The 21,069-nt window shown below is 34.5% G+C and overlaps 1 protein-coding gene and 1 long non-coding RNA gene across 4 annotated transcripts in view; one reads left to right on the top strand and one right to left on the bottom strand.

Moving 5' to 3' along the window:
- The first annotated feature begins 7,323 nt into the window (after window positions 1-7,323).
- Window positions 7,324-15,811, top strand: LOC143247207 (uncharacterized). Its single transcript, XR_013026434.1, has 3 exons — window positions 7,324-7,960; window positions 11,980-12,087; window positions 15,593-15,811. It is a non-coding gene; the product is annotated as an uncharacterized LOC143247207 (long non-coding RNA).
- LOC143247206 (dual specificity calcium/calmodulin-dependent 3',5'-cyclic nucleotide phosphodiesterase 1A-like) overlaps window positions 12,834-21,069 on the bottom strand; it is a 135,158-nt gene continuing 126,922 nt past the window's right edge. For all 3 annotated transcript variants that reach the window (XM_076494881.1, XM_076494882.1, XM_076494879.1), the window contains 4 exons: window positions 20,287-20,368; window positions 19,568-19,705; window positions 15,550-15,780; window positions 12,834-14,770 (listed from right to left, as the gene is read on the bottom strand). In XM_076494881.1, the coding sequence (XP_076350996.1) occupies window positions 14,691-14,770; window positions 15,550-15,780; window positions 19,568-19,705; window positions 20,287-20,368 (531 nt within the window). In that variant the 3' untranslated portion in view covers window positions 12,834-14,690. The remainder of the gene's footprint in view (window positions 14,771-15,549; window positions 15,781-19,567; window positions 19,706-20,286; window positions 20,369-21,069) is intronic.

Below are 21,069 nucleotides of genomic sequence, written 5' to 3'. Positions count from 1 at the left end.
ATGGCCGAGTCAAAGCCCAGATCTTAATGCCATTGAGATGCTGTGGGGCGACTTGAAACGGGCTGTACATGTAAGAGACCCCTCAAAGATCTCACAGCTGACAGAATTCTGCATTGAGGAGTGGGGCAAACTTTCTTCAGACCGATGTCAGAGAATGGTAGATGGCTACAAGAAGCGTCTCACTGCAGTTATTTCAGCCAAAGGGGGAAAAACACTAGCTATTAGAGTGTAGGGTGCCCTAACTTTTTCCTCAGTTAGAATATGCATTTTTGTAGAATTACATTTACAGAAGATCTTGAAAAGTCTTTTCTTCAGTTTTAATTATTTAGTTACATTCCTCTAATCTCTCAGTATTGTTAAAATTGAGATTAAATATCTATATATCCAAATGTGTTACAAAAATACACAGGCTTTCATAGGGTGTCCTAATTTTTTCACATGAGTCTATGTGCTCAATTAGACAGCTAGAACTAAACTGAAGTGGTGAGTGGTGAGCCCCTGTATATTTATTAACATGGAAAGTTCTAGAAAATTCTAAAAGGTTTTTGAAAATTTTCGTAAATTCTACAACATTCTAGAAAGTTTTTGAAAATCCTTGTAAGTTCGAGAAAATTCTCTATCAGCTACTCAGCACGGAATCTATCTGGAATGTTCTGGAAAATGGGTAAATTTGAAAATTTCATTATCCAGGTCACAGTAGCAAAATTTGAAGAGAAAAATAGGTCTATTCCATTTACTTTAGGCATAAGCAATTGGGAAATAACAATTTCTGCCTAGGAACAAGAAAAAGTAAAAAATTTGTTACATAGTGTAATATTTTCAAATATTTCCATCACTATAGCCTAAACATAAATAGAAATAACTCCGAAGAAACATGATATAAGAGATACATATAAAAAAATCGTCTGATAACATGAGAACGCTGAAAAAGCCATTCTCTTATTCCTTAGCGCCCATTTTCATTGCTAGCAATTCTCAAAGTAACCCAAAAGTTCTATTAATTCTTTCTCTAAAGTTGAATAACAATAAAAAGACAGCGTTTTGTTGTATACAACGTGTTATATTTGTCAGTTGTTTCCTTCTTTATTTGCTGTCATATCCTTACGCCACTGTCATTCTGTAACGCTGCACTATGAGTATGATGTATGTTTTGGGTTAATCCGAATTGAACAAACAGTTAGGAGACGTGTTCGAAAGACGGAAGGTAATTAATTCCACATGTCTTGGAGAGAGATCTACCAGATGAAAAACCTTGATCAAAACTTGGTTAAAATTGAGAAAGCCAGTCACTGTATCCTTCTTCAACAAGATTTGTTATTCGTGTGTTTGTTTTTGAATTCCGCGCAAAGCTACGCGAGGGCTCTCTGTGCTAGCCGTCCTTAATTCAGCAGTTTAAGACTAGAGGGAGGGCAGCTAGTCATCACCACCCACTCGCAACTCTTGGGCTAGTCTTTTACCAAATAAAAGTGGGATTGAACGTTAAATTATAATGACCCTCCAGCTGAAAGAATGATTGGTGGAACAGGAATTCGAACCTGCGACCATCAGATTGTGAGTCGAGCGACCTGGCCATTCTGGCTCTTCATTTACTTGAAATTAAGCAAAAAAACTACACAATGGTATCGAAACCCGGTTTTTAGCTTTGTAAGTTCGCAAACATATCATTGTGTAACAAGAGGCACTTCAAATAGTGCCACATCTACTATAATTGACGTGTATCCAACACTCCCTGGTAATCTGAATAGTGTACAGGATGGAGAGAGTACTGTAATTCTTTCTCCAGCGTCAGCTTCTACGAAAATGTTCAGAAATGCTCTGACTGTTTATGACCAGAACGTCGTACAGGGTTATGCATTCAATACATCCATGAAACTGGGGAAAAAAAAACAATACATTCTAGACAACAATAAATGTGTAGTTTTCTATACTGCTATAAAGAATCATCTGGTATGTTACAATTTTTGATTTTAAATTTAAGGATTCTTAACTACAAACAAGTATATTGCACTTAAAACCTTTGATATAAACGGATATCTCTAAGCATCATAATTATTTTTAAGAAGAAAAAAATATTTCTTCTTCTATACAATTGGATAAGCTGAGATCTTCCACGCCCTCTGGTGGCTAAGAGAGAATTATGACACCTTATAACAATAAATATTTGATTTCAAAGCCTAAAATGAGCAAACACAAATAATCTTTATTAGCCTTGCGACCTCTGTGGTTCAGAGGTCAGACCGAGAACTTATAATTTTAAAAATTGGGTTTTGATATCCCTGGCGGGAAGAACACATTTATTTCACTATTTTATTTTGCTTTTAATAATAAACAAATTGTAAGTTTAGTTTCGTTCGTGACAAACATAATGCAAAATGCCATGAGGGGTTTCTTTGCTGTATGCTCACTTCTGGCGTTATTGAGCCTTACCTATGTAGGCATCCCGTGGTTGATAAGAAGTTTTTAAGCTGTCTGTTTCCTACAGCCTCCCCCCCCCCCGTGGCAAAGCGGTATGTCTGCGGACTCAGACCGCTAGAAACCGGGTTTCGATACCCATGGTGGGCAGAGCACAGATAGCCCGTTGTGTAGCTTTGTGCTTAATTCCAAACAAATAAACTAAGTGTTTCCTATAGACCATTGATAGTTTAGCATTCATTGACCCTTGTCCGTAACTTGAAACTATGATGAAGAAACGAGTAAATGATAAATATATTGCAATGGCCAGAAGGAAAGCAGCCAATCAGGAGTGTCATAGTTTCACAATGCAACCAAAGGATCAAATGTAGCTCTTCTAGTTCATTCACAAATTAAAATGCAGGGATCATTCTACGGTATCGCACAGATTCGAGTCCAGTTCTCCAGCTTCGAAATCCAAAGCTCTACCACATAGGAGGTTCACGCCTGGTATATGGTGTAGTTAACTATCTTGAGGCTCAGCGAATCATTACTAAATCTATGTCCGAGAGTAACGCTGTACATCTAAAGATCTTGGCTTGAAGTCACGTGAAGGAGTCGACCTTGGCGTTCAACCAGTTTACCGGTTTTAACCCGATTTCAGAAATGATTCGGATTTCGACATTTTGCCGGCAGCTATACGTCTTAAAACCGGTTGTTCAATGTAATTTTTCTTGAATACTTATAATGCCAACGATGGCCCTTTTCAGTTACGTTATTGCCTAAAGACGTTTTTTTTTTTTTTTACCCTCAATGTATATATTCTTTGTGTAAAATGATATAGTCAACAAAGAATAAATTTTTCTACAAACAAAGCATTTTTAAATCTTAATTTCGTTAATTTTACTCCATATCGAATTCCAAATATGACATCGATATAAGATAATTTTTTTTATTATCTAAACAGCTGTTGCTTTTTATTAGCGCAAAGCTACACAGTGGACTATTTGTGATCATTCCATCTCGAGGAATCTAACCCGGATTTTAGCGTTGTAAATCAATAAACTTACCACTGAGCCACCTGGTGGCATCTAAATAACTAGCATCGTCATATGTAAGATGATTAATTACGATGAACTAGCGTAAAGTTTATCGTGAAAGATGTTTCGAAAACTCGTTTGGCGGTTGTTTCGTTTTTGTTTTTCTAGCCACGCCCATGCGCATGAATAAATGTCATTAAACACGTTCAGCTACTTTTAAGCAGTTCTAACGTAAGATAATTACATAAACATACTCTTAAGAAAACATGATTTGTTGTCATATGTTGCTGTTTACCCTTCATAAATTTTAAATTTGTTTAATAGATGGCAAAAGAGTCTGAATATATCGAAGTCTGTATTTTTCAATATAAATAATTTGAAGTATTTACACAATAAAAGCTAATTATGAAGAATACCTGCGCATTTGTTCAAGGTAAATTATTTAATCTTGTCACTATAAGCAGAATTATAGAATAAGGCACTCTGACCCAAGAAAAGGATGTCAGTGGATGTATCATGGTTCAAATAGTAGATTCTAAACACAGTTCGAAAGAATAAGCTTATATTATTTTAGTACTCAGGTTTGAAGAATTATATAAACAGATCAAAAATGAGCTAGGTAATTTTGAATAGATCAGAGGCCAGCGAGATAATTTTGAACAGATCAGAGACGAACTTGGTAGCTCTGAACAGATCAGAGATGATTTAGGTCATTCTTAACAAATCAGAGACGAACTATGTAGCTCTGAATGGATCAGAGATGAATTAGGTAATTCTAAATAGATCAGAGACGAAGTTGAAAATTTTAAACAGATCAGAGACGAAGATGAAAGCTGTAAACAGATCAGAGATCCGTACTTTTCGTTTGTAGTTAAGCACCGAGCTACACAATGGGCTATCTATGTTTTGCCCACCACGGCTATTGAAAGTCAATTTCTAAGACTTCAAGTTTACCGCTGTGTCACGGGAGGGGGGTACTAGTTTTTAAGGAATACATTTGTTCGTGTGATGACATTAATTTTCTCAAAAGGAGTTGCTTGTAGCTGCATCCGGGCTATCTGCGCTGTGCCCACCAAAGGGATCTTACCCTGAATCTTAACGATGTAAAACTCAAGCTTTTTACTGAGCTAGGGCATGATCTGATAGTGAAAGCACTCAAATTGCAAACTGCGGGGAACAGGTTTGAATCCCATTTAAACCAAACATGCTCGCTCTTTCAGCCGTTGGGACGTTATAAGTGACGGTCAATCCCACTATTCATTTGTAAAAGAGTAGCCCAAGAGTTGTCGGTGGGTGGTGTTGACTAGCTACCTTCCATCTAGTCTTACACTGCTAAATTAGGGACGGCTAGCGCTGATAGCCCTCGAGTTGCTTTGCGCTAAATTAAAAAACAAACAAACAAACAATGTGCTAACAGTCAAGATACGTATTAATTATAGAATTATTGGAATCTTAGATTTCATATATCATTAGCGATCTTACTCTTCGGTATTTAGCGATTCTCCTTATTTTTAACGAAAATATAACCACATTCGCGATATTATAATCTCAAACCCAGAATGTCTCGTCTGTCGTCCACTGCAATAAGCTGTGGTAAAGACGGACAGCTTCCAACCCTGTTTCGCTCTAGTTTTTAGGCTTAATTGAAAGAGTTTTAGTATCTTGCATTTACTGCATTTATAAATGTATTTAACTGAATTATTAGTAATATTTCAATTAAGGTTATAGAAGAATGTTTGGCTGCGACTTTGAAGTGTTACTCCAGTATTTTGGGCATAAGTTAAAGGAAATGTAATAGAGAATTTACTAACTTATAAAAAAATAGGGAAAGGTCAAACCAAATACGTGCTGAAACAGAATATATATTTGAGCAGTTGCAGCATGTATCAGACTAGGCTTGACAAAATATAACAGTTTATGAATCAATCATACGTTATGTTTAGAAGAAGTTATTGGGCCTATAGGTGAGTATAGAGTAAATTATAAAAAAAGCTACATAGAATATTTATTCATTTTGAAAATCTCTATAAATTAATAAAATAAAGACAGCAAATATAATACTTTTAGCTTCTGTTATGTGTAGGGAACAGTACACACAAAACAAGTGGATACTGGATAAAGAACAAAGTAACACAGGGAATGCAACACATTTCAACGTTTAAAACGATCCATACTTATAGTTTTCAGCTACAAACGAAGGATTGGCGATACCTTGAGGTGAACAATCTGAAAACCGTGATCAAACTGTTGGAAATACAATAGATCTTTTTCTTAGGCCACTATTACATCTGTCGTGTGTCAACCGGCCGGATAAGCCCTGGTATTGTACATTGTCACTGGGTATGGCGGATGTGGTGTGGTTGTCATATTACAGAATACCCTCTTTTGCTTTCAATCGTAAGATTTTAGACTCATATAATATTATAGATAAGTATAGTAACAACAATACGTTCATTTAAGCGAACAAAACCTTGAAGTGGAATCATTGCTATTTCACCAGTGATTTCACTTACCCTAACGAACTGGAAAGGTTTGACCAAGTCACATTTATATTCAAACTAACGAATTGGTAAGATTTGACCAGTTCACATTTATATTCAAACTAACGGATTTGAAAGGTCTGACCAATCCACATTGAAACTCCTTATTTTTATTTTACCAAAATAAATGTAGTACCTCAAGATGTTCCATTGCTGAAATAATACCTTTATGAGAACTGACGTCAAAACACTAAGCTCATAGTTTTTCTAATGTTTTAGTATTTGAAGATCACTTGGGTGCTAGAAACAAAGTCTTAGTGCTCGACCTGTGGGTTTAAATTCCGTTAGCGAAAGTACTTACTTTTATGGCCTTGGAGCATCGTAATGTCATGACCAATCCTACCATTCATTGATAAAGGGTAGCTTAACAGTTGGTGGTGAGTGATGTTGACTAGCTAGCTGTCTTTCTTTTGGTCCAGGGATGGCCAGTTTCTCACTTAGAAGTCTCTCGGTGGGACAGTGTTAAGTCAATGAACTTACAACGCTAAAATGCGGTGTTCGATTCCCAATGGATACAGCAGATAGCCAAATGTGGTTTTGTTATAGAATAAACACAGACTCTTACCTAACTGCAATCAGGCGACAGAAAATATATGACTGGTTAAAGTAGGCTCAGAATATTTGCTTAGTATAAAACTAAATTCGCACTGTCAGTTATAAACTTGCAGACAAGTATAGTCTTGAATAAATAAATGAGTTAACATTTGAAGATCGTTCCAGTAATAGCCAAGGGACATTTGTTTTGATTTGACCAGTTTGGCTAAAATAAAATATAATTACAAAACACACACTAGGTAGTGCATATGGTACGCAGGCCGCCAATTGACCGTCCGTGCCCTAGCTTATATCACTTAAAAATTATGGAGGGCTAGAGCAGATAGTCCTCAAACAGTTCTGGATGAAAATCAACAAGCAAGTAAATCGTGATTTTTCTAGAACATTCTAATATGAAAAAAATCTGAAATAATTGTTTATTTTATAATAACGAATCTTTCTCTATTTTATCAACCCACATTTTATGGGGTATTTTCCAAGCACTGGAATTGTTTATTACGTAATAAAAATTTCCTATTTGAGCTCCACTTTAAACGAATCACGTAATTCCTAAGAAAATATATATTTTTTTAAATTCTTATTAATATTATTATACGAAGCATATCAGTCTGGGAAATAAAGGGAGTGCAAAACCTGTCGCGGAAGTTGTTCTCACTGATTACTATTATATCGTTCTGACTGGCAGGGTGAGATGGGAATAGACAATAGATTCGTGACGTCATGCGGTTTGTCCAATAAATGTGGGCGGTTCTCTGTAAAGTCAAGGAATTCTGTTCAAATATACTGTATATAAAAGGTTTATGTTAACAAAACCTCATTCACTTCTACTATAGCTGTAGTCGTTTTCTTATTTTCATCTCAGACATCAATTGTTTTTTAAATGTCTATCTTTGCTTTATTAGATTCTCTGTTTGGGCCTTAAAGGTTGGTAATAATGGAAATAAAACGGTAGTAAAAACACTTCCGGAACGGTACCCTGAGTAGAGCAGATAACTATTAAAAAAACATGTCCGAAACGGTAACCAGCTGTATGGTGACTGTGGTTTCTCATCTTCTCCGAAACCATATCTACCAGCTGCATGGTGACTATAGTTCCTCATCTTCTCCGAAACCAACTCTACCAGCTATATGGTGACTACAGTTTCTGATCTTCTCTTAAACCAAATCTACCAGCTGCATGGTGACTATAATTTCTTATATTCTCTGAAACTAAATTATTATTCATCGACTCCCAGTTTTCATTCAGAACAGAAGAAAATATTCTGAAAAACCTTCTGTTGAAAACAAAAGGAAATGGAAGTGGCACCTATCATGATATGGAAAAGTCACGATATTTATTGGAAATATTTCTGTCCATTATTAACTTAACTGAAGTACAGTAACTAAGAATATTGAAGCTCTAATTTACAGACGTCAGAAACTTTAACAAGAGATGTACGTGTGCAAGTTTTCAGCTAACTAGATCTTCTAAAAATTAAAAAATATATATTTACGTGTTCGTAAGATGTTTTCTATTATTGTGGACAACATTCAGTACTGAGGGTTTAATCATTTACAATTTTTGTTATTGTTTCGAGTTAACAGATAAAATATATTTTATCAAGTGTTTCATACATGTGGTGGTTAACATTTATTCGTCAATTACAGTTATATCAAACTGTGTAATACGTCAATCGTTTGCATAAAAATGACACCTAATGCTCTTGTGGTAGTAGCAGACATATCGCCCAATAATAATTCATACGTATCATGTGTAATACAATTTGTACCTGATATGTAAAATAGTCATTGTGAAAGACGTTGTTTTGATATAAGAGAACATAATAAATAAATAAAAATAGCATTAGATTTTCCCTTATGTCTTACTGTGTATCTATATTTTGATGAAATAATTTTAAAAATCTTCGTTAGTAAGCATGTAAACATTATTGTTAAACTATATATTATTGGTAAACAGAGAGGTTCAAGTATTTGATGTTGTTAACTTGTGTTATTTGATGCTTTCCTTTTGTTTTGATTGATATTTTTATGTTTTAATGTATTTCAAATGATGCGAATTTCTGACCATCATATCGGCCCTGGTGTTGCAGCTTATTTGTGAACATTCATTTAATTTATGTTTTGATCTCTCGTGCATTGTATTTCCAATTAATCAACAATAACTAATTAATAAAAAAAACATTGTGTGTGTTGAGATGCAGTACATTATAATGACCGACATAGCTCCAGACCTGCTAGGACTTGATTGTTTGTCCAACAAAGTTCCAGCGATTTGATTTATATAGTTAAACTGTCCTTCGGTGAATAAGCGACAATTCAACGTACTTACAACGCTAAACCAAGGGGTTCGATTCTCCACGGTAAATACATGGTTTAATCTGATTTTGCTGTGAAATAAGCAAACAAAACTTGACCCACTAACTATTTATAGAGTTCTAAAACCTCACTTACCTTTGAAATATAGTTAGCTGATTTCTATGCTGTTACTACTGATTTGAAATTTGTACTGTATTTGTCTGTATTTGAAATTTGTGGATTGTTATTAAAACTATTCAATGTCTATATAACACACTCTTGGCTGTACTTTTTTGTTTCTGAACATAATGCTAAGATTGTGACCCACTTAATCAGTGTATATCCATGACACAAGTTGTGCTCTCTAATGTTCGTAATAAGACAAATATCGCAAGTTAAACATACGATCACTGACACGTGTTGCATCGAGTTTATTTTTCAGTGTACATTGAATCTGTGGTCTGTTAATTCCTTTTCGAAATAACATTTGTTTTGTGTTTGTTTCTTTCTTTCTTGGCCGAGGGTTTAACGCTTTAGGTTACAGATCGAAAGATCCGAAATTCGTACTTTCAGCTGTAAGTGCGTTGTAAGAGAAACAGTGAATTTCGTTATTCGGCTCAAAACCGGATAAAGCACTTGAGGTTATGGCTGACCTCTATTTGGGCAGTAACTGTATAAACGAGCTTTTCATAGTGTGACAATATTCATAGTTTTAAATATCCATCACTATGAACTCGAAAGGTGATTGTTGAATCAATAATCTTGGAAAAACCAACAACTTAGCAACAGTTCTATTTGTCTAAGACAGGATACCTTTTAATCTCCAACAGCGCGTAAACGAAAGAAATAATTACAAACCTCCTAAACATTCTACAAACAACTAGAGAAAGTTTTCAGTGTCGTGATTACAATTGTCCTTGAATAGATATTACGTTCCTGTTTGTGTATAATTTAAACTCCTGTTCATGTCCATTTCTGATAATATTGTTGGGTAATAAAAACTGTTTCTTATGTATAACTGAAAAAGAAAAATAAGGCTTAGTGTCGATAGAATATTCAGTAGTATATTATAAGGCTTAGTGCTAATAGAATATTGAATAGTATGTTATAAGGCTTAACGCTAATAGAATATTTAGAAGCATGTTATAAGGCTTAGTGCTGATAGGATAGTTAGTGGTATGTTATAAGGCAAAGTGCTGATAGGATATTCAGTAGTATGTTATAGGGCTCTGTAGAGGTTAACATATACTCAACTGTGACATAATTTAACATTTTAATTTATATAATAAGTACAACCAGTTTCGCTGGTGAAGAAGTTTGAATTTAGTTCAGTTTCCATTTCTTATATCGGTGTGTTTGTTTTTTTAGACAACTTTAACATTTTGAACTACATTCAGAAGAAAGTTCACACTTACTCATACCCTACGACTTGCTGTGACGTAAGCTTACACGCGCAGAAGAGTGTTATTGACATGTGTCACGAGATTAAAAGGAAATGGCTCTTGCAATAACAACTGAAATAATTTATTTTTATGTGTATAACATTTCCCTTAGCAGATTAAGTATGTCTTGTGCAATACTTTTTATATTGTTCATTGGTTAATAAAGTCTGTGATGTATTTTAGGAAACGAAAGCAAATGAAACCACAGTTCACTGTCACGCCCAGTGTAACAAACACACCACGTGCATATATATCATCATTTCCGGTAACAGACACGTAAACACATGGCGAGAAGGAACTAGATGCAACTTACTAGTATGAATTATTTGTTTGTTTGTTTGTTTTGGAATTTCGCACAAAGCTACACGAGGGCTATCTGTGCTAGCCGTCCCTAATTTAGCAGTGTAAGACTAGAGGGAAGGCAGCTAGTCATCACCACCCACCGCCAACTCTTGGGCTACTTTTTTACCAACGAATATGGGATTGGCGGTTAGATTATAACGCCCCCACGGCTGAAAAGGCGAACATGTTTGGTGCGACGGGGATGCGAACCCCTGACCCTCAGATTACGAGTCGCACACCTTAACCCACCTGGCCTTGCCGGGCCACATATGACATGGAATAGCAGAAGATATATTCTTATGACTCTTATTATGATACATTCAGAGTTAAAATTACGTAGAAAATTATTTAAAAAACAAAATCGATATAACATCTTATTGATATATCTTTTCCCTCTGAAAAATCGACACATTTTAGGCTTCGTTTTTGTAGTTTTTTCAGTGAGTTTGTTTGTTTTGGATTTCGCGCAAAGCTACACGAGGACTATTTGCACTAGCCGTCCCTAATTTAACAATGTAACACTATAAGGAAGGCAGCTAGTCATCATCACCCACCGCCAACTCTTGGGATACTCTTTTACTAACGAATAGTGGGATTGATTATTACATTACAACGCCCCCACGGATGAAAGGGCGAACATCTTTGGTGTGATGGGGATTTGAACCCACGACCCTCAAATTACGAGTCGAATGCCTTAACCACCTGGCCAGTCCTGGCAAGATGTAATTTATCTATTAAATGAAGATCGTTGGTTGACAGTATGTTTCAATATAAAGTCGCAAATACACAAAAATAGTGTGGTTGGAATACTGAAAATCCATAAAGAATTTTGTATTAAAAATAATAGGCTTAATAGTAGTATCACACGATAAACTTTGTTATCTTGAAAAAGGCATTCACACCATAAGAATCTACTGTTCGTTTATATTAGTATAAAGCTACACAATTAGCTGACACTGTGATCGAGCCTCGATTTTTACGTATATAAGCCCTCAATTGAAAGTGACATGATAATCTTTTATAACAGTGTAAAATTAAAAAAATAAAACAAGATTAAAAATGATTTGTAACTTGAAGTAAGTTTTAAACATTCCAGTTGTCACGTGTTCAAGGTTCTTGTGGATTCTTTTATGTGTTAACGTTTGTTATTCTAAAAATATCTGTCTATAAGATCCGTAAAACTAAGATTTCTTGGATCACATCGATTATTTACAGAAAAAAAAAAATAGTTTAAAAAACTTATGACGAATACTTTAAACTAATTTTTTAGTATATGTAATAAAATCAAATAACCTGGACAAACACGAAACAAAGCCGATAAATTATTTGTAAACTGTCTTGATTGTGTAATTCTATACTTCTGTTTTTCCACAGAAAATCCTCTTCGGTGTGACTGTGACATCCTCTGGCTCCAGGAATGGGTTGACAGCAATAAAACTGTCATCTTCCTGCCTAATTGCAATTCTCCATCAGATCTCAAAGGTCAGTTTGTGTTACAGTTAACAAATGCTAGCTTGTGTGGTGAAAGGAATGAAACATTGACTATTTCTGACAAACCTGAAAAGTTTGGTGACTTTGAGCTCTTTACTTGTCCAGTACTCCAAACACTATCAAAGTGTTATGGAGAGCAAAGGTAAACGGAAAGAATGACAAAAATGGAAGGTTTTCTATAGACAGTCAATCGACAGTCGATACAAAATGACACTTAATTACAGTGAGCATGAGACGTCCTATGTCATAAATAACAGCACTAATTCTTCGAAGCCATGGGCGTATACCACTTACGTAAGCGAAATAAATAATCTCGAACCCAATACCTATTATATAATCTGCATCTCTGTTTCTAGCTTTGCTAGCTTTTTTATACAGCCTGAGAAGTGTCAAGCAATCCAAACCAGTGATATAGTGTCTCAAACGTCTACTATACGTGTAGTAAAAACAGAAAGCGTTAAGACTAAACAGAAGTTTCAAATAAAAACGATTCTTACGGATATTAAAATTTATCCCAAGTCAATAACCCTAAAATGGGACATAGTGTTACTGCCGAGAGTCAAAAGGTCTATATTGTTTCACAACACTCCCGAAGAAGGATCTTTCAACTTTCTTAAATGGATTGTGCAGGTTCGTAAGTTTGCTAGTTTTAATATAACAGAGACAGAAATCTCAGTTGATCAGAACGAAGCTCAAAGCAACATGTTGAATGTTAAGTCAGGAAAATTGATACAACCTTTACTTTAACAGCTTTATTTCTATATTTTTCTTACAATGCTGTTTATTTCAACTTACAAACAAAACAGATTTGTATACAACATTTTGAAGAACTTAGTTATCGGGTTAGACACCAACTCTAAATATTACCAAATATGAGTTACTCGTCTATTTTTTTTTTATTTAAACATTACATAAAGATAAGTTTAAAACATCAACCACTACTTATACATTAAATATAATATTTTATATATCTGCTTACTTATTTAAAAAAAAACAACAACTAATAAAAACAACATGTTTCCCGTAGAATGTGAACACGATACTGTTAGACGAAAGATTATATTTGGGAAAAATAAGCAACAAAACGTTCTGGCTATATTTATATAATAAGATTGTTCAACTGTTAGGTTTATATATAGATATATATAATGTAGGTGGCGTCAAAGAAATATATTATACTGTAGTGACCCCAATGTTACGTACTTAGTTGGGCCTTTCAAGTTCACTGGATTTCAGCGATATTAATTTGGTCGTTTCGATCAACATCAGAAAGTTTCTTTACTGCTTGACCTTCCTGAAACGAAGAACTTAACCCCTTAAAATTCCTTTTTATTATTATTGTGGGTTTTTGGTTTTTTTATAACAAAGCCACATCGGGCTATCTGCTGAGCCCACCGAGGGGAACCGAACCCCTGAATTTAGCGTTGTAAATCCGTAGACTTACTGCTGTACTATCGGGGAGCTTTATTATAAATAGAAATGTGCTTATAATGCACCTCGAAACCAATGAATAACTTGCTGCTGATAGGTATTTTTATCGGCACTTAAAGATATCACGTGCCCTAAAACAAGGAAATTTTTAAAGATTGATAAACGAGTGTTAGGCAACTAATATTATTTTTATAGAATTTCCCATCAATCAAAGATAATGACGCCATGTTGAAGTTCCAGTTTGCGTACTCGTGCATTTTTATAGTTGTTATTATTCATTTGTTAGAATATAAATCGACACGTGTATGTCACCAACATAATGAGTATGTACCTGTGACTGTAGCGCCCTTAAGCGATGTTTCTGAAAGTGTCCAGAAAAAATACAAATTTGCATTTGTAATCGGAAATTATTTCTGTTTAGCTTTAAATGCCCAAATGTAAACATACCACAAAAATAAATACTACTTTCGAAGACTATTAGTTGTAGAATTATCTGTTAAAAATAGGTTTGGACGAGATGTTAAACTTCTATTTGAAAGTAAATCGAAGAAATTCCAGCATGAATGTATTATATTTACGCTACACAACATTCGCAGTTATTATGCTTTGACGGAAATAAGTTATTCGCACATACGTGTAGAAGTACTGAAATAGAGAAATATATTAGGAATATGTTGATTAAATCATGTATTAACCCTAAATGTTATGTTACTGAGTTATCACTTTCCAATCGGTTAGAAAAAAAAAGCGAACATTACCTGTTCGCTCATAACAGCCTCTACCCACATGAACATTTTCCATTTTTACTAAAAATTTTGAGAAATTTACACAATAGTTTGAACATTTCACATCGCTTAAAGTAGTCAATGAAAATGATAATATCAATCCTCCGCTGCCCCGCCCCTCGGATGAACACTCTCGTGATATAAATTTAATGGTGAGCACGAGTTTCTTTTCTTTATTTCTTAATACCTTACTTGCTTAGAATATATAAAGAGAAATTGTCAGGAAATTTTATTAACATTTATTCGAAGGACTACACGAACCGAGTGCTTGAACCACAAAATAATTTATTATTATTTTTCTTTCTTCATAAAGAACTGTACTTCAAAAACAAAAACTAAACGTTAAAAGAAAGATGCACACTTCTGTAGCAACCAACTTTATGGCTCACTTTGAGGGGCCTTAGACGGATCGTTGGATTCTTTACTGGCGGAATCCTGCTGGGAATGAAGTTCAGCATCTACAAAGACAAACCAGCAGGTTCTAACGATAATTTAATACTCCGAAGAAAAGAAAAGAAATCAAATTTACAATATAAAAATATTTAAGGACTATTTAACTTTATCATCTGCATCGTAATTTAAAAATAGTTAAACAAACAAACAAAAATGGAATTAAACAAAATAGTCTAGCATGACCAGATGGAATGGGCGCTCGTCTCCTGAACAGTCGTGGGTCTGTGAATTAAAATGTCCGTTTTATAAGCAGATTAACTTATTAACAAAATGACTTTCTTAAAATAAATGAAACGTACCAAAATTTCATAATCAAGAACACCACCAGATGGCCATGGCTCCTAAAATCATAAATCTGGAAAGCATTCTAAAAAGTCTATAAAATTAAAACATATATTGTATAGTACTTGCTTATGTAGGAATTACATCAATTATAATATTCGATTAAGTTTTACCTAAATCACAAATATGATTTTAAATATTTTGTGCTCATCCCAAGAATAACGTTTAGAAAGGTTTCTAAACTGAGACAGAACTCAGCTCTAACCCACGGTTTTTCTAAACTGAGACAGAACTCAGCTCTAACCCACGGTTTTTCTCAACACTAAGACGCTGGGTAACCGCGACTTTAACGCCACCGTTTACAACTTTCACTTCACAGTTCACTGAGAATATAATTTGGTAGGACTGACGCTCAGAAACCGTTTCTTGTTATTTTGCTTTGTTAGTTGTGAAAAACTCAAGTGTAATTTAGGTTTAGGATATTACACATTTCATACGTTACCTTTAGTTGCTCTCTCTTGCCACAATGTTTTATTAACTTCTAGGCATCTCACCCACGGGCGAGGAACGTCCACATGACTTGCTGACCCTGACGAAGCTGGTGCACTCTGTATTGATGGTTTAGATGAAGCATTTCTGTCACAGCCAATAACGCTACCTGTCGGTAAGGAATTCGTACTGGCTCTTGTTGATGGTCTCATGCCAGAAAGCGATTTAGTGCGTAGTTTCTTATCTAGAATAAAAATTTAGCTTTTCTTTTCTTACTAATTACTTTAAATTATTACACACGAACACACTGACAGAATATTATAGACTAAAGTGAAGTCGTAAAATCTGTTTGTTTTAAGCTTTTCGAAACCAAGAACACTTGCAATCGAATTCAACAATCGACTAGAAACGATCTAAGCCTATTTATAACAATATTAATAAATTATTAAAATGGTAGTTTCTCCGCTTACCGTCAAGACATCATTTAAAAAATTCGCTTTTTCTATTCAATATTTTAAACAGAAATTTAATAAATAAAAATGACAAGAAAGCGTCGTTATTTTTATATAGGTAAAACTATTATGTTTGTCTTCCGGTAGGACAATGGTAAATGTACGGGTTTACAGCGATTATCCGGGGTTTGATTCTTCAGTAGATAGGCCAATGTGGCTTTTCTCTAAAACAAATGTATAAACGTCATATTTTTCAATATCATTACATTACGATCGAACAGAGTGAAGAAAACATAAAGAAACATGAGCCATCAAAGCAGGATGCTAGATTGTCGTATGAAATGTTCATAGAACAGAGAAAACAAAAAATCAGTTGGCATTAGTCTAATATTCACCAATAAACACGTGATAGCAAAAATTTACACATTATTTTTTATAATTTTGGTATTATTGATTGTTATCTGTGTGTGAAATTAACAACTACAATTTTAAAAAATAATGTGTAAACTTTAGTTACCACGTGTTTACTGGTGAATATTAGTCAAATGCCAACAGATTTTTTGTTTGTTTCCTGTGTTCCATGAACATTTTGCATGACAATTTAACATTCTGCTTTGATGGCTCAAGTTTTGTTCATTATTAAAACCAACAACAAAAACAGAAGTTAAAATAATTAGAACTTAAAAATATTTATTTTATCCTACAATCTTAAACCGAATAGCAGTTTGAGAAACACAAACGATCCGTGTAACTGGCTATACTTATATAGCAACACCTCTTTTGGGATGAACATAATTATTTTATGTCGAGCAAAGATAATTTAGGGTTAAATTTGTTCCTTGTGTTATCAGAAAATTAAAATTCTCATACTTGTTTACATTCTTCACTTTGTTGTCTGTACAAAGAAATTAATGTTGTGCACGACGGAACCTGAGAACCAGATAAGCAGGTCTAAGGTAACGAAAGAATACCTTCTCGTGCACGTGTATACTTGTTTCAAACTGCAGTTTTCCCAAACTCGCCGTCTTCACGCATACAATCACAAGTCGAAATTCTGCCTCCACACTCGGATAAAAGTGGTTGAGATCTCGTGTCCTTATCTTATACAACTTTTTAATATATTGTCAAGTTTTTGTGGAAGTTGGAATTTTTGTTCTCAATTAGTCAAAGGAGGCCAGGAATGGCCAAGCGTGTTAAGGCGTGCGACTCGTAATCTGAGGATCGCGGGTTCGCATCCCCGTCGCGCCAAACATGCTCGCCCTCCCAGCCGTGGGGGCGTTATAATGTGACGGTCAATCCCACTATTCGTTGGTAAAAGAGTAGCCCAAGAGTTGGCGGTGGGTGGTGATGACTAGCTACCTTCCCTCTAGTCTTACACTGCTAAATTAGGGACGGCTAGCACAGATAGCCCTCGAGTAGCTTTGTGCGAAATTCCAAAAGAAACAAGAATATTCTTACTTTCAAAGTTAAACGATTACCTCGCCTAACATAATCAGATGTAACAGTTAATGAAACCCTGATGTCATGGCAAAATACGTGACATTTCGCATTCAAGAGATTGCCGTGAACGGTTAAGACTAGAACATTTCGATTAACATGAGGTCAGAACACATCAGAATACAGTTTTAGGACGGCTGAATTGAATGTTCGTAGTGTGAGGCTAGTTCAGTACCATGATCTACAGTCAGCAATAAGAAGTTATATGTTAGTGGTATAAAGCTAGTTTAGTATCATGATCCACACTCAGAAATAAAAAGTGATGTGTTGGTGGTATAAGGCTAGTTTGGTGTAAATAAAAATTCGATATCTGATGAAGAATGAAAACACGTTCAATTGTTTCAAATTTCTGAAAGTACCTCACTGTTCGTTGATTTAATAATAATAATACATTAATCTCACTCTTCATCGATTTACTAATAATAATACATTGACCTCGCTGTTTGTTGATTTAATAATAATAATATATATGTAAAATACATATCTTGTGAGGTCAGTTGTTCTCTGATATAAAACAACAACAACAAATACACCTTTCTTAGGCTCAACCGTTTATTGGGTAAAAATACCTCATGTTGTAACACTCGAGTACCAACAACTTAACAAGAGACATATCTTAACGTAATGTGATTTTTGTCGTTCTCGCTTAACAAGGGAAACACTTTAAGGTAATGTAAATTTGTTGCTCTAACTTGGAAAAGGAAATATTTTAAGTTAATGTGAGTTTATTGCTATAATTTAACGTGGAAAATATGTTCAGGTGATTTGAGTTTGTAACTATAACTTGATAAAGGAAATACGTTAAGATAATGTGATTTGTTTGATCTAGAATTTTTGTGTTTTGATAAAGCTTTTATTTTGTGAGGACTAGAAACTCACTTGAAGTAAAAATGTAACTAAAGACGACTAGTACGGGTGTTAACACTTTAATTAAAATAAAGTATAGTATAACGTTTCGACAGGTCATCTTAAGTTAATAATACACTCTATAGTTCCAGTTCGCCTTGTTTTTAACATGCTAATAATACAGCTCTTGCAACCACCTACCCAATAATGATTATCCTCAAGAAAAGTTTACACTTTTCTGGCTTGGAGCCGTCCCTGGCTCAAATACCAGCAGCAAAAGTTTAAATCCTACACCACAAATATCGTCTTTGTCGCAATCAAGTTCAGTTTAACATCAGAACTGACGAAGTGTATAGACGAAACTCTCTTGAAATATAAACAACTACAACAACAAAGTATATTGGTATTCTTTTCGACAAACACTTTTTCTGAAAGACTCAGATGATAGTTCTCATCCAGAAAGTCACTTCCATCAGTTTACAGGAACCTCTTGCTAACTGAATTCACTCCTTTTTATCATGTAATTTCAACAACTTCATTCAACTTATGGCTAAACTGCCTGGTTTTCTATACATTTCATGATCACAAGGTTTAGAACGTCACTCTTACAGACTCGCTTTTCGTGTGAAACCTCTCAGTCCTACACAAGAACTGTGTAAACTTACCACTTCCCATTAACTTTCACATCTGGTATATTAAGAATGTCATGTTTTCCACCAATATCTCTCCGATCGTTTCACTCACAGTTGATCATCTATGTCATGTCACTTCAACCTGATCAATACAGTCGAATATTCCAGCCACGTTTACCCAAATTCATTGATCATTTACATTACCCCTTACTATTGCGTTTTCCACCTCACACTCTTCACTAACGATCTGTTTTTGTCTCTAATAAAATCATTCAAAGCTAGATAAATTTCACCACGTCTTCTTATACATTATTATATCTTCAATGCTCTAGTTTTCATCCTTCTCTTGGCCAAAGAGAGTGCATAACCCTCTTAGGACCTTCCAGCTAATGAAATGACAAAACACACTCTTGTGTCTGTCGTATTCCGACATACCTGAAGAGCCCTGATGTTAGAGAAAATGTCTTGTGGGCGCGTAGTAGACATTATATGGCTAATTAATTACAATACACTATTCTTTAGTTTTACTAGGAAGTTCTAAATAATTAGCTACGGACTTTGGAACAACAGAGTCAGTATTGGATGTTGTCGAAGACAACCTTACCAGTTTTATTTTCTGAATTCTCTTCCATGATGGATTCTTCTACTGTTGGAGACCGAGATCTTTGGAGTTGGAATTGAACTTTCTCCAGTAAGTCGCCACATACTTCCATACTTGGAGCCACGATGAAATCAATAAACCCTGCAGAAACACAAACTAGTTTAACCCTTTTGAATAATAACAATACATGTCACTGATAACTTAAGCTATAGTTTTAATCTGACCCAGAATGCCGTGCAAAATGTAACCACAATAATGACTCAATGTTCAGTATACAACATCAGCTACTAACGTAGGTCATCCTTCATGCGCTGTTTTAACTAAACGTTTTAAAATATGAACGTTCACGCTTACAATTTATACTTTTTATTTAACGGAAAGATATATATATAATATACATTATATAATAATGTAATGATCTTTAAGCCTAGCTAGGCCTAGCTCATCATTTTTCACATGACGCACAGATTATTAGTGAAATTTAATATCTCACATGGACATCTCACATTTTTTTACAATAACGTAATAATGTTTAAACCTAGCTAGATTTAGCTTATCATTTTCCACACGACAAACGTATTATTAATGACACATAATATGGACATCTTTTAATTTGCTTATGAAAAGTTAATAATTTTTTAGACTAATTAGGCTTAGCTCATCATTTTCAAATGACACATTGATTAGTAGATATGTAGATGAGTAATATGAACATGGCTTACCTATTTGAGACTCTGCAACAAGTGTGGTGTTTCTATCACATAACGGTGAGTATGGTAATCCCATTTCATGTTCTTTATCTCCCTAAATAATTTAGTATAAGTTAAGTGCAATTCAGTTTTATAGGTATTGACTACATAAGATTAAAATAGAGTATTGAAGATGACCTAAGAAGGTCGAAATGTTGTTCTCTGCTTTATTAGTGAAAGTGTTAATACCTATACCAGCTGTCCTGAGATATATTTTCAACCTATGCTTTGTTAAGTCAAAAATGCAGCGGTTTTGAACAAAGAACATGCGTACTCCACAGTTCGGTCTTTTACATTACGATACAGGGTAAAAACTAAATATTTATTCGATTGGTAGCTTAAATATTTTGGAGTACTGTGACTGGATTTTATTGTAGAAGTTCAAATAATAAAAGAGTATTATCAAAAATTAAGCAAATGAAACGAGTTAGTTTTCAACAATGTTATTATATTATATTATATATAATAAAATCATCCAAAGCTAGATAAAGTTCACCACGTCTTCTTATACATCATTATATCTTCAATGCTCTAGTTTTCATCCTTCTCTTGGCCAAAGAGAGTGCATAACCCTCTTAGGACCTTCCAGCTAATAATATAATATATTATATTATGGTTTTTAACGGCTTCCTGGATCGAAATTGAATTCCAACTGATAACAGTTTCAAATAGTAATCCCTGCTCTAGTGAGAAATACGAAATATCAAGTTGTTTGAAGGAAATGTAATAATATTTTAATAAACTAAAAACTTTCAT

Source organism: Tachypleus tridentatus, chromosome 3 (assembly GCF_004210375.1).
Source record: "Tachypleus tridentatus isolate NWPU-2018 chromosome 3, ASM421037v1, whole genome shotgun sequence".
Classification (NCBI taxonomy): domain Eukaryota; kingdom Metazoa; phylum Arthropoda; class Merostomata; order Xiphosura; family Limulidae; genus Tachypleus; species Tachypleus tridentatus.
This window is presented reverse-complemented; position numbering and strand designations above follow the sequence as displayed.